Here is a 20697-nt window from a genome sequence, read left to right as displayed (position 1 = left end):
TCAGCTGTGAGCCAGCTATGGCTAGTCACCCTGGCAGCTGGGGGGGAGTGTCTGGGTCAGGGGGCAGGTCTGGGTGGCGCCTTGCAGTGTCCACTGTGGGAGAGGACCTGCCAGCACCGGATGCCCAGCCGTGGCATGCTTTGGAGGGGAGCCCAGGCCCTGGACGCCAGAGATGACACTGCCGCTGGCCCTGCCAGCCCAGTCTTGACATCCAGCTGGGGGAGGCTTGCTTATCCCTGGCAGGGGTCGAGAATGTGGGGCATGGAGAGACTGTCCTGTCTGGCTGCGAGCCTGGCATGGGAGGGGTGGCACGTGCGGGCTGCAGGAGCCCTGAGCATTAGCATCAGGTGGCCTCCCTCTTGTCCTGTGTCCCCAGTGCACCTGAGGTTGCCCCCCAGTGAAGAAGACCCTCTACCCCCTCCAAAGCTTTCGTTATCTCCCTTTACCTAAGGATCATGTGGAATGTGGATATGCCTGTGTTCACAGAGGCCCCAGTATGTGCAGGCACCATTCTGTCCTATGGTATGGACGAGGATGCCATCAGAGGACTCTGTCCCTTGCCCAGGCTCCGGGACCAAACTGCATGTTGTCAGCTTTCTTTTCTGTGTAGCCGCGGACCAGGTCGTGTCTGCAGGCAGGCAGTGGGCAGGGCCGCTGACCGTGGCAGCAACTGTCCAGACGGCCAGTGCCACCCGGTCCCAGACCAGCAGAGGCTCTTAGGAGACATTTGTGGGCCCTCTGAGGCTTGAGGGGCTGGGCCTCACATGCCCCGAGGTGTTCCGGCCTCCAGTGGAAGGGTGCTTAGGAGACCTGTGGTCCCAGTTCTGTTTTCTCCAAGGGAAGAAGGGAGACCATATCAACTACCCAGAGGAAGCCTGGGCCCCTCCACCACTCACAGCTCCGGGTCGTCCCTGCCTGCTCCCTGCCATTGTCACCCTGCCCCCATTCCCGGGTGTTCCGGACCCACCGACTCCTGAGTGTCCTGAGAGAGGAAGGCTGGGAAACTCAGCAGCAGCCTCAGCCTAGTGCAGATGGGCCATTTTGTGTCCAACTCAGAGAGTGGAGGGGCGAGCCCTGGGCCGTGAGGGACTCTGAAAGGGGGGCCCCCGAGGGTCCCCAGAAACGGTGCGCAGGTTTCAGGGCTGTAGGCCCAGCCTGGCCTGGAAGCCTGCAGGGAGAGCAGGGCTGCCGGGGCAGGGAGCACAGGGGCCTGGGGAGGGGTACTGCTCCAATCCTGCCTTTGTTGTGAGTGTCAGTGTGACGGTGCATGAGTGTGTAAACACACGAATGAGAGAGTACAATGGTGGTTGTGTGCATATGTAAATGTGTGGGAGTGGGCAGGAAAGTGTGTACAATTGTGTGAGTAGGTGCGTGCATGTATCTGTGTAAACAGGTGTGTGAATGAGTGAGTGAGCACAAGCGTGTATGTGCATGAATGCAGGAGCACGTGTATGAGTGTGGATGTGTGTGAGGAAGTGTGAGTGCTCACGTGGGGCTGGGTGAGCGGAGTCCGTGTGGGCCTGTGGAGGAGGCTCCTGGTGGGGTTGACAGGAGATTCAGGGGCACTCTCTGTCCCCCCTTCTGGAGCACAAGGCGTGGTGGAATCAGGGCAGACTCACTCGGGAGTCTGGGGCAGCTGAGGAGCCGAAGACCGTCGTTGACCGTCAGGCTCCGTCCAGCTGGGCCGTCGGATCCTCCCTGCCTTCCTTGGCCGAGGCGTCCGCGAACCCCAGCCACAGGTGTCCCCGCGGCAGGACACAGCGGAGAGCGGAGGCCAGCGGCCTTCCCGGAGGAGGTGACTCGGGCCGGGCGGGCCGCGCGCATTCCTGAGCCCTGAGTCAGCGCGGCCGCCCCCTCCGGCCGGGCCCGCCCCCGGCGCGCACGCCCCTCGCTCCATGGCATTCCGGGGCGGGCGGCCGGACGGGCGGGCGGGCGCGCGGGCGGGGACTCGGCGCGGGCGCCCTCCCGGCCGGCGGCTGCAGCCCCTCCCCGAAGCCCTCGGGACCCCCCAGGACCCCCGGTGCCGGCGGCGGCGGTGAGTGAGCGCGGCGGGAGGGGTGCAGGGCCGCTGCGTGCGGGCCGGTACTCAGCCCAGCGCGGCCGGAGTCGGGCGGGGTCCGAGGACCGGGTCTGGGGCCGGGTCCGGGGTTCGGGCGAGTCCCCTCCCGAGGCGGCCGGACTTTCCTTCCCGGAGTTTCCCGAGCCGCCCGCGCAGGCGGCCCAGCCCCGGATTCCTAACCCGGCACGCCGCAAAAATAGCCCGTGGCCGGATTAGCACGTCCAGTGGCCTGACCGGGCCGGACAGCTCGGCTCCAGCCCCCGCCCAACAGCTGAGGGTCCTGGGAGCGGGAGGGCTCAGAGTCCGGGGCTGTCCCCAGGCTCTTCGGAGCTGTCCCCTCCCCCCTTACGTTTTCCTTCCCGGCCACCGCCGGTGGGTGGTGTCTCCAAGTCGAAACTCCAGCTCAGAGGGTGGGACTTCTCGGGATCTCCCCTGTCCCGGCGGCCCTCGCTGGGGATGCGAGTAGTATCAGCACCAGCAGTAGCTGTGGAGCTAAGGGTGGGGACTGACCCACCTTCCCCTCACAACCCCGTCTGGAGACGCTGGAACTGCAGGGCGCCGGGAGCCGCTCCCAGAGACGCTCCTACCTTGTGCTCAGCGGCCCAGAGGAGGGGCCGGGGCTGAGCCTGAGGCCACTACGAGGTGCCTTGAAGCAGGCAATCTCTTGGTTGGGTGGTAGCGGGGACCCTGGGTGCTCAGGGTGCTGGGGGAGGGCCTAGCCGTCTGCTCTGCTGGGGGCACGTCTGTGGGACTGTGTGGGGAATGGGCAGGGGATCCCCCCGGCGGTGCCTGTCCAAGGCCCAGATGGTCCTGAGTCGGTTCATTCTTATGTGTGTGCAGCTTGGGGTGGTGTTACTGTGTCTGTTTGGGTGGGCGGGGCCTGGGTCTGGAGGCCCTAGCCTTGTGCTGGGAAAGCCCCCCCCCCCCCAACCTTGGGACTTCCTGGCGGAGAAGATTCAAGGATGAAACTGGCTTTTCAGGTTTGGCCCAGCTAGATGCTGGGTTCTCCCCACCCCCATGGAGCCAGCCCCAGCCCCCTAGCCCCCACCAGAAGGTTGGGAGGAAGCTGGGGAACCCAGCATCCGGCTGGGGCCCAAGGGGTTCTGAGGCTGAGCCCCCTGCCATCAGGTGTTATTCTGGGCAAGCTGGATCATTTAGGGGGCACAGAAGTCTAGTGGCCTCGGATTGGAGGTGCCAGGCCCCGGGCCCCTGCCCAACCCCTCCAAGCAGCCTCCACCAGCCGACCGGCCTCCCGTTGCACGGACAGGCTGACCGCGGGCATCAGAGCTAGATCGTTGCTCTGACTAGCACCTCTCATCCTGCCTTAGTGTGCAGCCCAGACAAATCCCCACCCTGGGAGCTCGCATTCTAGTGGGGCCCTTGGTTCAGAGGGATCATCCAGGTCTCCTGCCTTTCAGGGTCCTCCCTCCGGCTCTTCTCAGCTCCACCTGCTGCTCGGAGCGCCCCGTTGCTCCTCTCCCGGGATGTGAGGGCCCCCCCACCGGCTCCAGTTCCCCCACCTCCGTGTCTGTGACGGGATCGACTTTCTGCCAAGGGCAGGGATCGGATTCCTCGGCTTCTGCTTGCTTTCTGGGTGGGGTGCGTTTGGAGGTGACCCCCTCCTCCCTGAACTGAGATGCTCAGGGTGGATGGGGTGGCAGGGGGCCCAGCGGGGCCTGACAGCCCTCGTGGCCAGAGGAACCCAGACGGTCTGCCCCCTGTCCTGGGGGCTGTGGCCAGGGCCAGCCGGGCAGGCACGTGGGTCCCTTCTGCCCAGCTCCTGGGCAGGCATGGCCCAAAGCTTTGACCCCTGGGAGGCTTGGCGACCTCAGACAGTGCTGGCCTCTCTGAGCCTCAGTTTCCTATCTGCAGGATGGACACCGAGGACCCCTCCCAGGAGTTGTGATAGGTCAGCGGGGTCAGTCAGGGTCAGGTTTGAGGCCGACGTGCCAGGCTTCTGATGAGTGAAGCCATTTCTGCTCTGATAAGGAACTTTGGGGACTTGGTTTCCCTTCCTGGGGCCTCTCCGGTGCCATCCAGCGGCCGCCGAGTTCTGGGATGGGTTGCTAAGCTCGAGGGTGTCTAGGCACCAGGGAGCATGTGTGTGGGGTCAGTCCCCTCCGGCCAGGCATGTTGAGGGGGTGGGGGCCTTCCCCCTCTGCATCGAGGGGGTGCCTTCACCCAGAAGCTGCTGTAGTGGAGTCTGTGCCCCTACTCCCTTGCTGACTGTATGGTATGGACAGGTCCTCTGACCTCTCTGAGCCTTGGGGCTCTGACCCTGGGTGTGTCCCCCTGTTGGGGGTCTGGGGCTTCCATTTTTTTTTTTTTATAATTTTATTTATTCATTTATTTTTTCCCCCAAAGCCCCAGCAGACAGTTGCATGTCAGTTGCACATCCTTCCAGTTGCTGCACCTGGGACACGGCCTCAGCATGGCCGGAGAAGCGGCGCATCGGTGCGTGCCCGGGATCCGAACCCAGGCCGCCAGCATCGGAGCATGCGCACCCAACCGCTAAGCCACGGGCCGGCCCTGGGGCTTCCATTTTGGTAGCCAGAATGTGGGCCATGTGCGCCCTCTGAGCCAATGCCCCTCCCTAGGCGGGCGCCCCCTTCCTGCCCTAGTCACCACCCTCCCCGTCAGGTCCCAGAGTGATGGTCAGTGATTATCACGGGGATCCTGTGCCCTCAGGGCCTCCTGTAGCAGGGCCTCCTGTTGTCTGTTGTTGGCCCTCCGCATGCTCATCTGGGGTGATGGCAGGCGATGGGTGACACGAGGAGGGAGGGATCCAATGCGTCCTCCTGGGGACGGGCAGAGGGCACCATGTGGACCGTCAGCCGGGTCTCAGGCCTGCCCTGCTCCCCTCTGGACCTCATTTGTTCCACAGAAAAGTGGAGGGATCGCTGGGAGGGTTTTGGAGGGTTGAGGGCTTGGCCAATATCATTCCTGACATGATGCCGTTTACAGACAAGGCAAAAAGGCACAGAGAGGCTTGGTGACTTTTGCTTTGCCACACAGTAGCACATGGTGGAGAAGGACTGGATTCTAGGCTGTCAGAGAGCTGGTTCTCCGCCCTCCCAAGGGAGATCTGGGGTTGGGCATGAGATTAGGGGTCAAACGGAAACCTGAGGGTCAGAGGTCAGGGCTCTGGTGGGGAGGCTGGAGGAGCCAGCCCTCCTGGGACTATGGTCAGGTGAGTTGGGGACACGTCTGGGCAGGTGTCCCAGGGTGGTGCCCTTTGCTTCAGCTGACTTTGGCAGTGGGCGGTCCTCTGAGCAGGGCAGGGCCCTGGCTTGGAGGGTCTGGTCCTGGGGCTGGCCATCCACTCGGCCTCCCACCCCCAGCCAGCACTGTCCTGTGTGGGGGCAGTGGTGGCTGCTGCTCACACCTGAGGATCCAGCTTCACACAACCGCGGCTACTGTCCAGGCCTGGGCAGGCCAGACCTTCTCCCCAGTCTCCTGCCCCTTGGCATACCTTCCCACACTGGGGATCTCTGAAGGGTCCTGTCCCCAGGCCACCATGGCCCGTGCTCCTGTGGCACCCGCTCTGGGGCCCTCTACCCTGGCTCCCTGGCCCTTCCTTTGGCCGCCCGCCCCAGGGAGCTCCCCACAGCTGGCAGGCATCACTAGCCTTTCTGGGTTTGATTGAGCTGCTGATTCTTGAGCACCTACTGTGTGCCAGGCACTATTGTGGCCCCTGACTTTCAGATGGGGAAACTGAGGCTTGCTGAGGGCTGCGGGTGGTGGAGGTGAGCAGGGTCTGTGTACAGTGTCTGGGGCCAGGCTCCCTGCCCGGCCTCCCTGCACTGGCTCCTGCTTCCTAGTCCCTGCACAGTGTCAGACCAGAGTCCCCAGTTGTCCCCAGAGCAGGAACCCATCAGTGGGCCCCTCCCTACTTCCACCCCACCCTCTGCCCTGATGGCTGCAGCCACTCCCGCCTTCTCGCTGCCCTTAAAGCCTCCCTAGTAGCCTTGACCTGCGGGGCCCTGGGCCTTGCCTACTCTCACATCTCGCCCCACACTGGTCCTGGGCTGTGGAGCGCCTGGCCTGCAGCTGTTTTGTGCCCTCCTGCTGGGCTCGCCGTTAGCGTTTGCGTCGTCAGCACTTCTGCTTCACTTCCAGATGCCTGTTTGGGTGTCTCCTGATGGGGCCGAGCCCCGGGTGGGCAGCTATGAATGTCGCCAGAGTGACTCAGACGCTGTGTGACCCTGGCAGTCAGGCCCTCCCTGGGCTGCGGTTTCTCCCTGCACTGAGGGCTCAGCAGAGGGAGATGCTGTTGGGACTCCCCCCCAAGGGGTATTCTGGGAACAAGAGCCCGCTGTGCGCCTGGGGGAGGCCTGGACACTGAGCCACTGTCTCCTCTGGGTGGACACTGTGCCCCTCCCCGTCCCAGACTCTTTGTCCGGCCTGGCCCTGCACCTCCCCCACACCCTCGAGGCCCACTGTGGAGCCCCTCTGTGTGAATCCTATCCACATGAGGCCCCGATGGGGAACTGGACACAGAGGGGTAGGGCCAGCCAGGACCCACGGCACTGAGGGCAGGGTGGGCATCCTGGAGCCGTGTGGGTTACAGAGCCCCTCCTGCCTCTGCCCCAGACACAGGAGGGGTGTGGGTGGAGGTGAGGGGTGCCCGGAGGTCTGGGCCTGCAGGCGGGGAGCTGGTGGCTCCCTCCTGAGCCGAGCAGCCCATGTGTTCTTGGGGCCAGCCGTGGGCCCAGGCTGGCAGGGCCAGGGGTGTCCGGCTCCCTATGCATGCTCACCACTTTCTTCTGCCTCTGCTATGCTGTTCCTGCCCTGACACAGTCATGAGGTCAGCTCCTCCTCCCAGACCCAACTGAAGGGTCATCTTCAGGAATCCCCCTTCACCCCAGATCATGGGATCGGCCCCTGCTAGCCTGTGCTCTGAAATGACCAGTGTTTGCCAGGTGGTAGCTCTGGAGCAGGCCTGTCCTGGGCACTGCAGACTCGGTAGGACAGGACAGGACAGCACGTGTGGATGAACTCCTGAGCTAAATGCGAGCCGGGAGCGCCTGTGGGGATAGCACAGCCTGCCTGAGGCTGCGGGGACTTGAACACTTGGGAGAGGGGGCAGAATGCTTGTGCAGGGGCAGGGCATCGGAAGAGCCCCGAGACGGGAGGGAGCCAGCTGTGAGGAGAGGCTGAGGGGGCAGAGGGAGCCATGGAGGGTCTGGATGGGGGTGTTGCTGGGAGCTGATCAGCTGGCAAAGGTTCCTCGCATTCCTGAGTGGAGAGCCAGCTGACATCACCCAGAGGTGCTGGGCACGCATGGGGGCTCCTGGAGAGGCCGGCCCCCCGGCCCCCAACCTGCAGATTCCCTCTCGGCCCTGTTCTTCTCTGGACCTCACAATGGCGTCATCAGAAGCACTGGCTCGTTTTCCAGGCGAGAGCATGAGGCTGTGCAAGGCGTGTGGTCATTGAGGGGCACGGATGGACTGAAGGTGGCATAGCCTCCCCGATCTGACATGCTAAGGGGCTCGCCATCCATCTGGCCCCTGACCCACAAGGCCTCACAGGGCACAGCATGATCTCGGGGTCAGATCACCTGGATCCCCACCTGCAGGCCCGGCCTGACCAAGGCTTGGAGGGTGCCCTCAGGATGCTGTCACAGCACTGCAGGTTCTAGAAACCCCTCTCTGAGTACCATCTGTTTTCCCAACCCCCCAGTGTGCCTGAAATTCCACCTTCAGTGCTTGAGACTCAGACTGTCCTTCCCAGTCACTTCCTTCCCAGCAGGGGTCTTCCAGTCTGCAGGATCTGGGGAGGGAGGGCTGGCCGATGAGGAACCGCCTCCCAGGGTGCTGACCTGTGACCTGTTGGTGCTATGGCTGGGCCGAATCAAGGGACAGAGGTCTGGGCTGGGTTTGTGGTGCGAGTTAGATGCTGATGCAGGTCTCCTGGTTCAGATCCCAGAGGCACCCAATTCTCCGTCAGGATGCCTGCATGTCAGACACAGGCCCACCAGCCCTGCCTGCCTCCATGCCCTGCAGGGAAACCTCCGTCTGACTGCAAGTTGTGGGGCTCATCGTGGGCAGGGGCCCAGAGGAATTCCCGGTGACGTGGGAACAAGTGCTGCCCTTGGCCTTTGCCTCGAGATCGGACCCGGTGAGGGCAGGGCAGAGGGGCTTGGCCCTGAGTGGATGGAAAGACTCTTGGGTGCACAGTCAGCTCAGAGAAGAGGTTGGAACGTGAGAGATGGGGTAAGAGCCAGGAGAAGGCGTCCCCGAAGGACTCCCTCCCACCTGGGCCTGTCCCTGGTCAGTGTAGGGCCAGTGGGAACTGAGAGTAGCATCCTGGGCTCAGCCCTGTTTGGTATAGGGCCAGTAGGTGCTGTCAGCCACATCCTGGCCTGGTCCTCAGTCGATATAGGGCAAGTAGGACCTGTGAGCTGGGTTCTGGGCTGGTCCCTGATTGGCATAGGGCCAATAGAAGCCGTGAATAGTGTTCTGGGCCTGTGCCTCGGTGGTACAGGGCCAGCAGGAGCTGTGAGCAGCCTTCTAGGCCTGTCCCTGGTCTGTGTAGGGCCAGTGGGAGCTGTGAGCAGTGCCCTGGGCTCAGCCCTGTTTGGTAGAGGGCCAGTAGGAGTATGAGCAATGAGTAGCATTACTCTAGGGGTGATAGGAGCTGTGAACAGTGTCCTGTATAGGGCATGGAGGAGCGGTGAGCAGCATCTGGGCCTGTCCCTGGTTTGTGCCCTGTGTAGGGCTGGGAGGAGCTGTGAGCAGTGTCCAGGGCTGTTTCTGGTCCATATAGGACCAGCAGCAGCTGTGTGTAGTGTTCTGGGTCCATCCCTGGTCTGTGCTTGGCGTCTTGTGCCCTCCCTAGTCTGTGTAGGGCTGTGACAACATCCTTGGACTTTCCCAGGTCAGTGTAGAGCCAGGAGTTGGTCTGAGCAGGCCTGGCCCTTCCCTGGTCTGTGAGTCCAGTGGGAGCTATGAGCAGCGTCCTGGGCCTGTCCAAAGTTATGCTATCCTGAATATGTGACCTTGGGCTAGGCAAGCCTCTGTTCTCTAGGCCTCAGTTTCCCTGTCTGTAAAGCAGGGGTGGGGCTTTCTCTGTATCTCCCCCAGGCAGTGGAGAGGAAGGTTCGGGAGTGGAGCTGTTTCTAGAGGCAGTAATGGGTAGGTTCCAGACCCTGCAGGTCAGAGTCTGTCGGGGTCTGAAGCTCTTCGAGGATGCTGAGGAGTATTGGGGTCTCTGCCCTCCCAGTATTGCTCAGCCACTCCCCAGCTGTCCATGTGCCCCATTGTGGTCAGGGCACCCTTCCAATCTTGGATATCCTGTTTCCAGACCCCTCGGCGTCCTTCTTTGGGGAGGGGAACCAGATCTGCCCTGATGGTGACGTTTTATAAGGGGGGGTAGAGTGCCAAGGAGGCCGTGGTCACGTGGCCAGGCAGTCATGGCCCAACCAAACTCTGGCCTCTGCTCTGAGCCCTGGGCCCTTCCCCTGTACCAAGGTGGTATGTTTGCGGTCTGGTGTCAGATGCAGAGGGGGTCCGTGCGCTGCTCTGCTGCTGTTTCTCGGTGTGTGGTGCCCCCTGGTGGTCGTGGCAGCTCTGCGCCCAGGCGGTTTTCAGGAGGTCCCGCCAGAGCAGCTCTCTGACGCTGGGAAGCCAAGTGGCCGCCGCTGTGTGAGATGGAGCCATTAGGCGCCCTGTCGTGGGTGTTGCGGGCCCTCTGTCTTTGCAGCGGTGGCACGGTGGTTAAGAGGGTGAGATCTGGGTCGGACAGGCTTCAGGTTTGCCCCGTACAGACGGGGGAGCCCCTCAGCCGGCCCCTGCCCTAGGGCTCACTCTGACCTCCGCACTGGCTGTTCCCTGTGCCAGGTACCCCCTTGCTGAGCCTTGCTTAGTGAGCCTTGCTCACTCAGTCACCTCCTTCAAGCCTTTGCTCAGATGTCACCTCACTGCCCCCAGCAACTGTCATGTGCTGTTTTTGTCCCTGTCACACTCCGTGTCTTCTGAGCCAGTACATCTGCTTACTTACGGGTTTGTGTCGTCTGGACCGTGAGCTCTAGGAGGGCAGCTTTCCTTGCTTCTCCACCAGCGAGTGTGGATGCTCAGATACTGTCATGTAAATTTCTGTCGTCTGAAGACCTAGTCTGTGCCCAGCCATGTCTGTTGGGCTGCACAAGGCAGGAACTGAGCGTGTCAGTGCTGAGCACACAGGAGGACGGCAGCAGTGGGAGCCGGGCCCGTGGGTCATCATGGCTCCCCCTCCACCTGGGTCTGCGCCCAGTGAACCCTCCCAGATCTGTCAGCATCGTTACTGAGTGACACACCACACCCCCAGGCCTGCCGCGCTGCACCCGGAGCCATGAGTGAGGCCCGCAGGGACAGCACGAGCAGCTTGCAGCGCAAGAAGCCGCCCTGGCTGAAGCTGGACATCCCAGCGGTGGTGCCCCCCGTGGTGGAGGAACCCAGCCTCCTGCAGGTAGGCCCTGGCCAGCAGGGGCTGTGGGGGCGCCCTGTCCAGCCCCCTCACCGTGACCCCGTTGCCCAGCCCCTGAGACGCCAGGCTTTCTTGCGGAGTGTGAGCATGCCGGCCGAGACAGCCCGCGTCCCCTCGCCCCATCACGAGCCCCGGCGGCCGGGGCTGCAGCGCCAGACGTCCATCACGCAGACCATCCGCAGGTATCACACCGGCCTGGGCTGAGGGCTGGGGGCGGGCGGGACAGAGGCAGACAGACAGGGTCCCCTTTGGGTCCTGGGGCAGGGAATGGAGCAAAGGCCTTCCTGTCTCGGCTTCCTCCTCGATCTTGTTCCCCATGTCACCCTGTCGTCCTCCTGCTCTGGGGACCGACTGCTCTCACCTGCCCCCCTTCTCTGCCCTCCCCCAGCACTCGCTCTCTCCTTCTCTGTCTCCCCCACCCCAATGCTCTGGCCCCTGAACAGCCGACAGGTGCGCTTTGGGCGTGTCCACACGCTGCCCCTCTTGGGTCCCCCTGCTGCCCACAGGGCCCTCCCGCAGCGCCAGTCTCTCTCTCGGTCCCTGCTCAGGTACCTTGGGCAGGCATGAGTGTGTGGGCGTCAGCTGGCATGTGCATGGCTTGTGACCGCTCGGGAGCTGCCAGCGCGGTTGGCGTCCCCCGGGGCTCCTGATGGCAGGTGCTCCTGGTTTCTGCATGTCCAAGGGCTGTGAGCATCCTGCCGGGGCTTGCAGTGCCCCTGCCTGAGTTCTGCGGTGTCTGAGGTCAAGCTGCCGCCCAGGGCTACGCTCTCCCTGGCTGAGCGAAGGTGGAGCTCGGAGTCTGTCTCTGGACTTGGTGTCTTCCCACAACTCCCCGCTCAGGGATGGGGGTGGCCCTGGGTGAGGCCTGCCATCTGTGGTTCCATGGGAATCTGGAGTTGGCTAATTGTTCAGGGGTGGCCAAGGCTGGAACCCACTCTACTCTTAATTAGAGCCAGCTCACATGGGCCCTCGACCCTGGAGTGCCCGGAGGCCTGGGGTGGGACATGCTGCCCAGGAGGAGGGCCTCGGAGGCCCCTGCTAGGGAGGGGCAGATCTGGCTTCCCCTTGCTGAGTTCCTCCCCTGTGGCAGGGGCACAGCGGACTGGTTTGGAGTGAGCAAGGATAGTGACAGCACCCAGAAGTGGCAGCGCAAGAGCATCCGTCACTGCAGCCAGCGCTATGGGAAGCTGAAGCCCCAGGTCATCCGGGAGCTGGACCTGCCTAGCCAGGACAACGTGTCGCTGACCAGCACTGAGACGCCCCCTCCACTGTACGTGGGGCCGTGCCAGCTGGGCATGCAGAAGGTATGCCCGCCTGCTGCTGCCTCCACAGGCCCCTCGCTGCTCCCCTGGGCTGGGGCTGGGGGCATAGCCACCCTGAGCAGAGGAGGTTCCTCGGAGCTCATGGTCTGGCAGGGGGGCCTGGGTGAGGGGACAGGGTCCTGGGATTGTACCGTGGCGCCAGCCTCTGGGTTGGGGAGTGTCCCAGGATGAGCAGCCGTGTAAATGCACTTCAGGGGGGAGAGGGACCCCTCTGGGTGCGGTGGGGTGGGGGTGGTACCCACACAGCTGTCTGGGGACCCACAGGGGAGTGAGGAGCAGCAGCCGTGTTCTGCACAGTGGGGTCCAGGGTGGGAAAGGAGCCCCCGTGTTGATGACAAAGGCCCTGACTCCTGTTTCTCCTCCCCTCCACCAGATCATAGACCCGCTGGCCCGGGGCCGGGCCTTCCGCGTGGCGGATGACACTGCCGACGGCCTGAGCACCCCGCACACGCCTGTCACGCCCGGTGCTGCCTCCCTCTGCTCCTTCTCCAGCTCCCGCTCGGGTTTCAACCGGCTCCCCCGGCGACGCAAGCGCGAGTCGGTAGCCAAGATGAGCTTCCGGGCGGCTGCAGCGCTGATGAAGGTGAGTGCAGGGCTGGGGTCGGGCTGGGGCTGAGCTGCCACCAGGCCGCGTGCTCACCTCCTCGCTGGCAGGGCCGCTCCGTTAGAGATGGCACGTTGCGTCGGGCACAGCGCCGAAGCTTCACTCCTGCCAGCTTCCTAGAGGAGGACACAGCTGACTTCCCCGAGGAGCTGGACACGTCCTTCTTTGCCCGGGTAAGAGCCGGGTGGCATCACCTGAGACCCCTCAGCCTACGCGTGCCGCTCTGACTGCACATGTTTGCTCAGGAAGGTGTCCTCCACGAGGAGCTGTCCACCTACCCAGACGAGGTGTTCGAGTCCCCGTCGGAGGCAGCGCTCAAGGACTGGGAGAAGGCCCCGGAGCAGGCAGACCTCACGGGTGGGGCCCTGGACCGCAGCGAGCTGGAGCGCAGCCACCTAATGCTGTGAGTGCTCTGGGTGAGGGTGAGGGGTGTGGGGTGTGGGGAGGGTGGGGGCCTGCGGAGGTGAGGACCAGCCAGGCCCTAGGGCGCCAAGCTGTGGAGGGCCGAGGGAGTGGGTGCCTCGTCGACTGGGAGCCCAGCTTGGCTGCTCTGGCCGGGGCCCCGGGGCTGGGCACCATCTGAGTCTCTGTGGCCTGCCTGTGGACAGGATCACTTGACAGAGTCCAGCGGGGGTGGGGGATGGGGGGAGGTGGGAGGGGCTGATGTAGTCAATACTTGCAGGTTGGTCAGGGAACCTCTGTAGGGCAGGTCCCCCCGCCATCCCTGGAGGGGCTCAGGATTGCTCTTTTACTGGTAAGGAGGAGGCTGATGCTGAATGACGTGCAGTGTCTTCACTACTAGATGAGAGCAAGACAGCCTGAGGGTCGCCCTGGTCTCACCCAGGAGGGACTACAGCAGGGGGGGTTCTGGGGTGGGAGGTGACAGCGCCCCTTCCCCCAGGCCCCTGGAACGCGGCTGGCGGAAGCAGAAGGAAGGGGGCACGGCCGCCCCGCAGCCCAAGGTGCGGCTGCGGCAGGAGGTGGTGAGCACAGCGGGGCAGCGGCGGGGCCAGCGCATCGCGATGCCGGTGCGCAAGTTCTTCGCCCGGGAGAAGCGGCCGTATGGGCTGGGCATGGTGGGCCGGCTGACCAACCGCACTTACCGCAAGCGTATCGACAGCTATGTCAAACGCCAGATCGAGGACATGGATGACCACAGGTAGGCTGGCGGGGATGCGGCTTTGGGCCGGCGAGGCTCCGGGTTGGGGATGTCGTCTCCGTCTGCTGACGCTCCGCTCCGCAGGCCCTTCTTCACCTACTGGCTCACCTTCGTGCACTCGCTCGTCACCATTCTAGCCGTGTGCATCTACGGTATCGCTCCCGTGGGCTTCTCGCAGCATGAGACTGTGGACTCGGTGAGCCCCGGGCCCTTCCTGGGCCCAGACCCGTGGAGTCTGGGCTCTGGACTCCCTCCCGCCGCACTCTGGGAGGAGAGGACCCAAGTGGGCCCCGTTTGATCTCTGTCTCCAATCTCCCAGGTGCTGCGGAACCGCGGGGTCTATGAGAATGTCAAGTATGTGCAGCAGGAGAACTTCTGGATTGGGCCCAGCTCGGTGAGGGCGGGGCCTGGCGGGCCGGTGGGAGGGCACCTGGGGCTGGCTTGGCTGGAGGCCGCAGCTGCACGTCCCACTCGCCCGCAGGAGGCTCTCATTCACCTGGGTGCCAAGTTCTCACCCTGCATGCGCCAGGATCCACAGGTGCATAGTTTCATCCGTGCTGCGCGCGAGCGCGAGAAGCACTCGGCCTGCTGCGTGCGCAACGACCGGTCCGGCTGCGTGCAGACCTCGGAGGAGGAGTGCTCGGTGCGTGCCCGCCCGCCCGCCGCTCGCGCGTGTCCACACCGCGTGTTCGAGGTCACGTTGCGAGTTCAGATGGAGTGGTCGAGTTATCCTTTACCCTGGTTCTCGGCATGTTACGCCATCCGTACAAGGCCCCTTAGGTCACATTCATTCCTTCTCATCCCCCACCTTCTCATCTCTTGTCTTCCCCCGTGGACGGACGTGGTAATGTGTCTGATGTGGGTGTGCTCTTTCTGCACGTGTCTGGCTTGTTTTTGTGCATGTGTCTTACCTAAGTGGTATTGCCTTACTTTTTCCACTAAACAATTAAAAAGAAAAATTCATCCAAGTTTGTATTTCATCATCTTCTGTGGAGGTGCCATAGTTTATGCAGTTCCCTGATTTTGGACCCACGAATAGGAATCATGCTGTGGAGCTTGTAACAGAATCTCCCGGCATGCACGTGTCTGGAGTGCAAATCCAGAGCCTGGTTGTAGAGTCAGAGGGAGGTCTCTCTGGTTTTGCTTTTGATTCCTGCCTCCTGGAGACTGTACTGGGTGAGGGTGGGCTCTGACCAGGGCTGCCCGTGTCCTCCCACAGTCCACACTGGCAGTCTGGGTGAAGTGGCCCTTCCATCCCAGTGCTCCAGACCTTGCTGGCCACAAGAGACAGTTCGGCTCTGTCTGCCACCAGGACCCCAGGTCAGTCCTGCAGGCCCCTCCCTTTGTCCACATCTCCCTGGGGAGTGGGGGCAAGAGGGTGTAGTTCCTCCCTTGGTTGTTGACTTGGGTAGGAGGGTGCCAGTGCCCAGGGCACAAAGCAGGGTCTGACAACATACTGGGTCACGCAGGGTGTGTGATGAGCCCTCCTCCGAGGACCCCCATGAGTGGCCAGATGACATCACGAAGTGGCCGGTGAGCTGAGGTGGGGGGGCTGTTGGGGAGTCACCCTTGTCACATGCGGGGGAATCCTCACCTCACCCATTAGTGACGCAAGACAGGTCGCCATTGTGGGACCAGCCTGTGTTTCCAGATGCTCTACCCCTGGCCTTTCCCCAGCCTGTTCACCCACCAACGCCTGCCTCTCTGAGCAGGTAGAGCAGGGGAACCAGGTGGAGACTTGGGAGGTCAAATGACAGATGGCCCCACGGGGCTCAGGGTGCAGTAGCCTGCTGTGATGTCCAGGGAGGCTTGTTTTCTACCCTAGGAGCCCGTTCCATCTTTCCCCCACCTCCAAGCAGGGCATGGGGCTCAGGGCTGGGGGAGGCCCTGACCCAACTCATCCCATTTATGACCCAGATCTGCACCAAAAACAGCGCTGGGAACCATACCAACCACCCCCACATGGACTGTGTCATCACGGGCCGGCCCTGCTGCATCGGCACCAAGGGCAGGTAGGGGCGCCTGTGTGTGCCTGTGCAGCTGGTCCTGGGTGCAGAGCATTTGCCTAGGGGCTGTACCCTTCTCCCTTACCACGTCCCCAAATAACCCAAGATACCGTGGGGTGTGGGGTGAGAAAGGGTCTGTCCTTATCGAGGGCCAACAGAGGCGCGTGAATAGGACTGACACCTGGGCCGGGGTAGCGCAGTCAGGGGCTGTTGCCCACGGGCCCCAGCAGCCCCCTCTGCAAGTCTCCCAAGCCTGGCCTGACCTTCCAGGTGCGAGATCACCTCCCGGGAGTACTGTGACTTCATGAGGGGCTACTTCCACGAGGAGGCCACGCTCTGCTCTCAGGTAGGCCTCCAGGGTGTGTCCCTCCCGCTCTCCCGCAGCTGCGGCGGGCGCTGACAGGCCACTCTGCACAGGTGCACTGCATGGATGACGTGTGCGGGCTCCTGCCCTTCCTTAACCCCGAGGTGCCCGACCAGTTCTACCGCCTGTGGCTGTCCCTCTTCCTGCACGCTGGGCAAGTGACACCTTGTGGGCCGAGCAGGGATGGGTGGAGTGGACGGTTTCAGGGACCCCAAGAGTGGCTAGCCGGGGGTGGTGGAGGGGCGGCCTTCCCTGCTGAGTGCGCACTCCCCCAACAGAATCCTGCACTGCCTGGTGTCCGTCTGCTTCCAGATGACTGTCCTGCGGGACCTGGAGAAACTGGCAGGCTGGCACCGCATAGCCATCATCTACCTGCTGAGTGGCGTCACCGGTAACCTGGCCAGTGCCATCTTCCTGCCGTACCGGGCAGAGGTAAAGCTGCCCCCAGGGTGGGGAGCCCCGTATGCACCTGCTGCCCAGCCTGGGAGCCTCTCCATTGGGCTCCTCAGTCCTGATGTCTCTGGGCCACAAGAACTGGGACGGGGACAAGGTTCTGGGTCTGAAGGGGCCTGCTCAGCCCCACCAGCTCACAGACACCCACTGCCCCCAGGTGGGCCCAGCTGGCTCGCAGTTCGGCATCCTGGCCTGCCTCTTCGTGGAGCTCTTCCAGAGCTGGCAGATCCTGGCCCGGCCCTGGCGCGCCTTCTTCAAGCTGTTGGCCGTGGTGCTCTTCCTCTTCGCCTTCGGGCTGCTGCCCTGGATCGACAACTTTGCACACATCTCCGGCTTCGTCAGTGGCCTCTTCCTCTCCTTTGCCTTCCTGCCCTACATCAGCTTTGGCAGGTTTGACCTGTACCGCAAGCGCTGCCAGATCATCGTCTTCCAGCTGGTTTTCCTGGGCCTCCTGGCTGGCCTGGTGGTCCTCTTCTATTTCTACCCCGTCCGCTGCGAGTGGTGTGAGTTCCTCACCTGCATCCCCTTCACTGACAAGTTCTGTGAGAAGTACGAGCTGGACGCTCAGCTCCACTGAGCTGGCTGGGGCACTGGGGCCACGTGCTCCAGCAGGCTGGAGCCTCACAAGTCGTGGGCCTCCGCCTGCGCATCGTGGGGGCCTGTTCCTGGACACAGATCTCTGTGCCTTGGTCACTGCTGTTGAACCTCGCACACTTCTGGGCATTTATTACACTACTTCCCCTGGTTACCTGCTAACTAGTCTCTTGACGACCACCCCATGTGGCCAATAAATGGACCGGGAGCGTTTTAGCTGCCACTAACGTGACCAGAGCTGCCTCCTCCTTTCTAGTTTCCGGCTGGGGGTTATGGAGGGAGATCCCACTCACAATTCCCCAGAACAGGGCACTAAGTGTCAAATACACCTCCCCATAAAGTCCCTCAGCCAGGGGAACCCCCCTTGTGCCGCTTCCTCAGAGTAACTGGCAGGCGACAATGGGACAGGGCCCTGTGGATGCACTGTCACATTTCCCCACACACCGAGAAGTGCCCCCACCCCAACCCTCCCTGCCCGGCCAGCAGCTCCCACTGCAGTCCCAGGCTGCCTCCCTTTCCAGGAGCCAGTGACAGCCCTGCTGCAGGTGAGCCCTGCACGCTGAGGCCGGGGGGGCCCTCCACAGCTGTGCTCTTGGCTGCGGGCCTGTTTCCCCATAGGCAGCGTCAGAAAGCCCCGACTCTGCTACTTCCTCTTGCTGTCCCAATGCAGGAGCAGGGTCGTGTGGTGTGGGGTGTGGCATCTGAGAGGTCGAGCCTCGCCACCACCGTTCTCCGCCCTGGCTCCCCTCTGTGATGGGGCAGTGCCAGTTCCTCCTGCCCCGGGTACTGTGGCTTTTGGACTTTTTAAACTAAGAAACAAACAGATTTATTCTGTACACAGGGCCAGGCCCACAGCCCTGTGGGATTGGCAACATGGTCAGGGTGTTTCGGTCCAGGGAGGTCAAGCTCAGGCCATGAGCACTGGCTCACCCGGTCCTAGTCCCGAGAGCCCAGGGTTCATGCTGACAGTTCCAGTTGGGCAGCTGGGGTGAGGCCACTTCGACACTCTTCTGTGAGAAAGGGACAGTGGCCCCAGACTTCTTCCTGCTGGGGAAGAGCTCAGCCACCAGCACACAGAGTCGTCCTTGTCTGGAGGTTCACTTTTGCCTCAGCTTTTTGATGAAGGACACCTCATCCCGATTCCGGATACCATAACTGAAAGAGAAGAAAAGCTGTCAGCTGTCTGATCCACAGAGGGGACGTTTGTGACCCCTCCCCTGAAGCCTGTGAGGGACCAAGAAAGAAGAGGTGGGAAGCGTGTGGCATCCAGGAAGGCAAGGAGGTGGTAGTGGCTGTCCTTCCACAGACCCACACTGTACCAGCGGGCAGCCTTTCACCTCCATGGACACCCTTATCTCCCTCCTGCTGGCTCTGCAGCCCTGAACTGCCACTGTGAGAAGCCGAGGCCCCTCACCCCTGCTCTCCTTCTCCTTCTGCTGGCAGGGAGGCCCCGGAAGCTCCCTGCAGGAGGGTGTCAGTCCAGCCAGGGACTCTCCTTGTCTCACACACTCCCCAGGGACTGATTTACGATCCCTCCTTCCTGGGGGGCCCAGCCTTCTGGCCGAGCATGTGGAACTACAGGCAACAGTCCAGATGCCTCCCTGCAGCTCAGGATGTGGCCTGAACTCACTCTCGGAGCTTCTTCCTGTCCTCTGTGAGCTTCTCTCCTGCAGAGATCAGATGGTACGTCCTCCACACGTAGGACCTGCAAGATGGGGACTCGGGTAAGCCGTGAGCAGGGTGAGCTGGACAGCTGGGAGGCCAAAGCTGTGTGTGACAAAGCCTCCAGGCGCTCGGCTCTGTGGGGACCAGGGCAGCCACAAGGGGGCACTGCTCTCAAAACGCTGTGTGGGGTGCCTGGCAGCCAAACATTCTGCTAATGAAACAGGGGAGGACTGACAGCACCCAGGTGAGGAGGGGTGGGGCTGCTGACAGCTGCACCATCCACAGCTAGGGAGACCACTTCCAAACACACTGGAAATGCCCCAGGTGTCCCCAAGTGAAGACCCACCCAGCTGCCTGTGCAGTGTGATATGGATGAGGAGCATCTGAGGCAGGACTCCCAGGCCCAGGAGCACCCACCCGCCCAACGGCTCGGGGGGAGCCCATCACTCCAGTTGGTACACTGTAGTAGCGCCAGGTGGTTAAGAGCGCACATCCGGCAGGTGTGCATGTGGAGGCCCACATCAGCCCCCAGGAGGGCTGCAGGGAGCCGCTGCTCCACTCACCAGCTGATATGCTGAATGCCTCCTTCACGCTCCTGCCTGAGCTGCACGTATCTCTGGATGGCCTTCTTCAGATCCAGCACCGTGGCGTTCTGTACGACAACCACGGCTGCAACCGGGGGACACAAACGGGAAAAGATCCACAGTGGGAACACAGCTACAGCCTCAGATGACAGGAGAGGACTCAGAGGTCCGACTAAGGCTGAAATCCGGGCAGGGTGGGCTTGCGGCTGCTCCAACACCCCCCAGCATGGCCCTTGCGTTTCCCACTGAGCAGCCCTGCTAACCTCTTGCCCCTGTGAAGCTCAGACGGCGCTGCCCGGAGGGAGGGGGCGGCACTTACGCATGACTTCTCCGTCCATCTTGCACACTCGGACTGTCATTGCTTGGCCGTACTCCAGTGCTATCTGGGAACTGACCTCTTCCAGAGTAACCTGGAAAAGACCAAGGGTGGATGGGGGAGCCCTGGCTCTCTACCGCCCCGAACAACAACCAAGAAAAACAAGCTGACAGTGTCCAAAAAGTGGGGCCACGCTTTACAAATACAAGAAAGGGACAAGGTTCTTACACGTTTCCCCGCTTGTCACTCCACTCTCATGTTCCATCCACACTTTCCGTTTAATGCCTAAAGTGGACAGAGGCTCGGGAGGACGCAGCATAGACACAGACCAGGGGAACGAACCAACGTGAGGATCCACCCCGGGATCCTCTACCCAGAGGCTGGACAGTCCAGTATGAGAGCCCTGGATCGCCAGGATCCAGGCCAGGGCCTCGGGACAAGGCTGAGGCAGGTGTGCAGAATTTACCGGGGCGCCAAAAAAATGGTAACGATAAACATTTCAGTGCAACTTTCAAGGAAATAGAAGTTAACTTAAAAACCCCATGATGGGCAAAGTGACAAAGACTTAAAGGCAGGACGGTGCCAAACCATATTGAAACTTGAGAAGAGAAACCAGTAATGCTGGTCTGGTTTTCATTTACAATTTTATTACTTTGTTTACCATCGGCTTTCCTACACTACCTTTGAGTTTTAAAAATGTCGTAGTAAAACATCCCGTCAGCTGACCCCACGTATACCGGGTTTTTGGCGCCCCTCTGAATTCTCGCTCGCCCCACCCTGGGCCCGGCCCCGGTTAAGACCCCCGCTGACGCCCAGAGGCACCTTCCTGAGGCACCCGCGCCGCAGCCCCAGCGGCACCTCGGGGGGCTGTCCACGCCCCGCCGCCCGCCCCCCGGCCCGCGCGCACCTGGATCGGGAGGTCGCAGAGCAGCGGGTCCTGCACCACCATGGCAAGACCCTCCTGGAACACGTCCACCGCCTCGGAGTGCGGCAGCGCCTCCTCTTCGTCCTCATCCTCCTCCGGCCCCGCCGCCGCCACCACCTCCTCCTCCAGGGCGCCCCGCCGTCGCCGCACCCGCCCGCACCGCGGGTCAGCGCGACGGAG

The 20697-nt window shown here is 62.5% G+C and overlaps 2 protein-coding genes across 6 annotated transcripts; one reads left to right on the top strand and one right to left on the bottom strand.

Moving 5' to 3' along the window:
* Window positions 1-1918: 1918 nt before the first annotated feature.
* On the top strand, window positions 1919-17259 carry RHBDF1 (rhomboid 5 homolog 1). 5 transcript variants are annotated; one of them, XM_014793385.2, is made up of 19 exons: window positions 1919-2035; window positions 10367-10507; window positions 10577-10707; window positions 10969-11073; window positions 11616-11829; window positions 12221-12430; window positions 12502-12624; window positions 12697-12854; window positions 13353-13610; window positions 13695-13806; window positions 13930-14004; window positions 14092-14253; window positions 14830-14930; window positions 15080-15143; window positions 15528-15622; window positions 15887-15962; window positions 16034-16134; window positions 16259-16412; window positions 16591-17259. In XM_014793385.2, the coding sequence occupies exons 2-19, from the start codon at window positions 10391-10393 to the stop codon at window positions 17008-17010; spliced, it is 2676 nt and encodes an 891-aa protein (XP_014648871.1). In that variant the 5' UTR covers window positions 1919-2035; window positions 10367-10390; the 3' UTR covers window positions 17011-17259. The 5 variants fall into 5 exon arrangements, with proteins under 5 accessions (XP_014648871.1, XP_004438313.1, XP_087305375.1 ...); XM_004438256.2 differs by lacking the exon at window positions 10969-11073 and having other exon boundaries at window positions 1920-2035; XM_087449249.1 differs by lacking the exon at window positions 10969-11073 and having other exon boundaries at window positions 1937-2035; window positions 10367-10707.
* Window positions 17260-17837: 578 nt separating this feature from the next.
* On the bottom strand, window positions 17838-20693 carry SNRNP25 (small nuclear ribonucleoprotein U11/U12 subunit 25). The gene is made up of 5 exons (XM_014793388.2): window positions 20500-20693; window positions 19596-19686; window positions 19256-19361; window positions 18658-18732; window positions 17838-18182 (listed from the first exon to the last, which is right to left on the bottom strand). The coding sequence occupies exons 1-5, from the start codon at window positions 20539-20541 to the stop codon at window positions 18125-18127; spliced, it is 372 nt and encodes a 123-aa protein (XP_014648874.1). The 5' UTR covers window positions 20542-20693; the 3' UTR covers window positions 17838-18124.
* Window positions 20694-20697: the final 4 nt, after the last annotated feature.

This window comes from Ceratotherium simum, chromosome 26 (assembly GCF_057802395.1).
Source record: "Ceratotherium simum simum isolate JZ-2026a chromosome 26, ASM5780239v1, whole genome shotgun sequence".
Lineage (NCBI taxonomy): Eukaryota > Metazoa > Chordata > Mammalia > Perissodactyla > Rhinocerotidae > Ceratotherium > Ceratotherium simum.
This window is presented reverse-complemented; position numbering and strand designations above follow the sequence as displayed.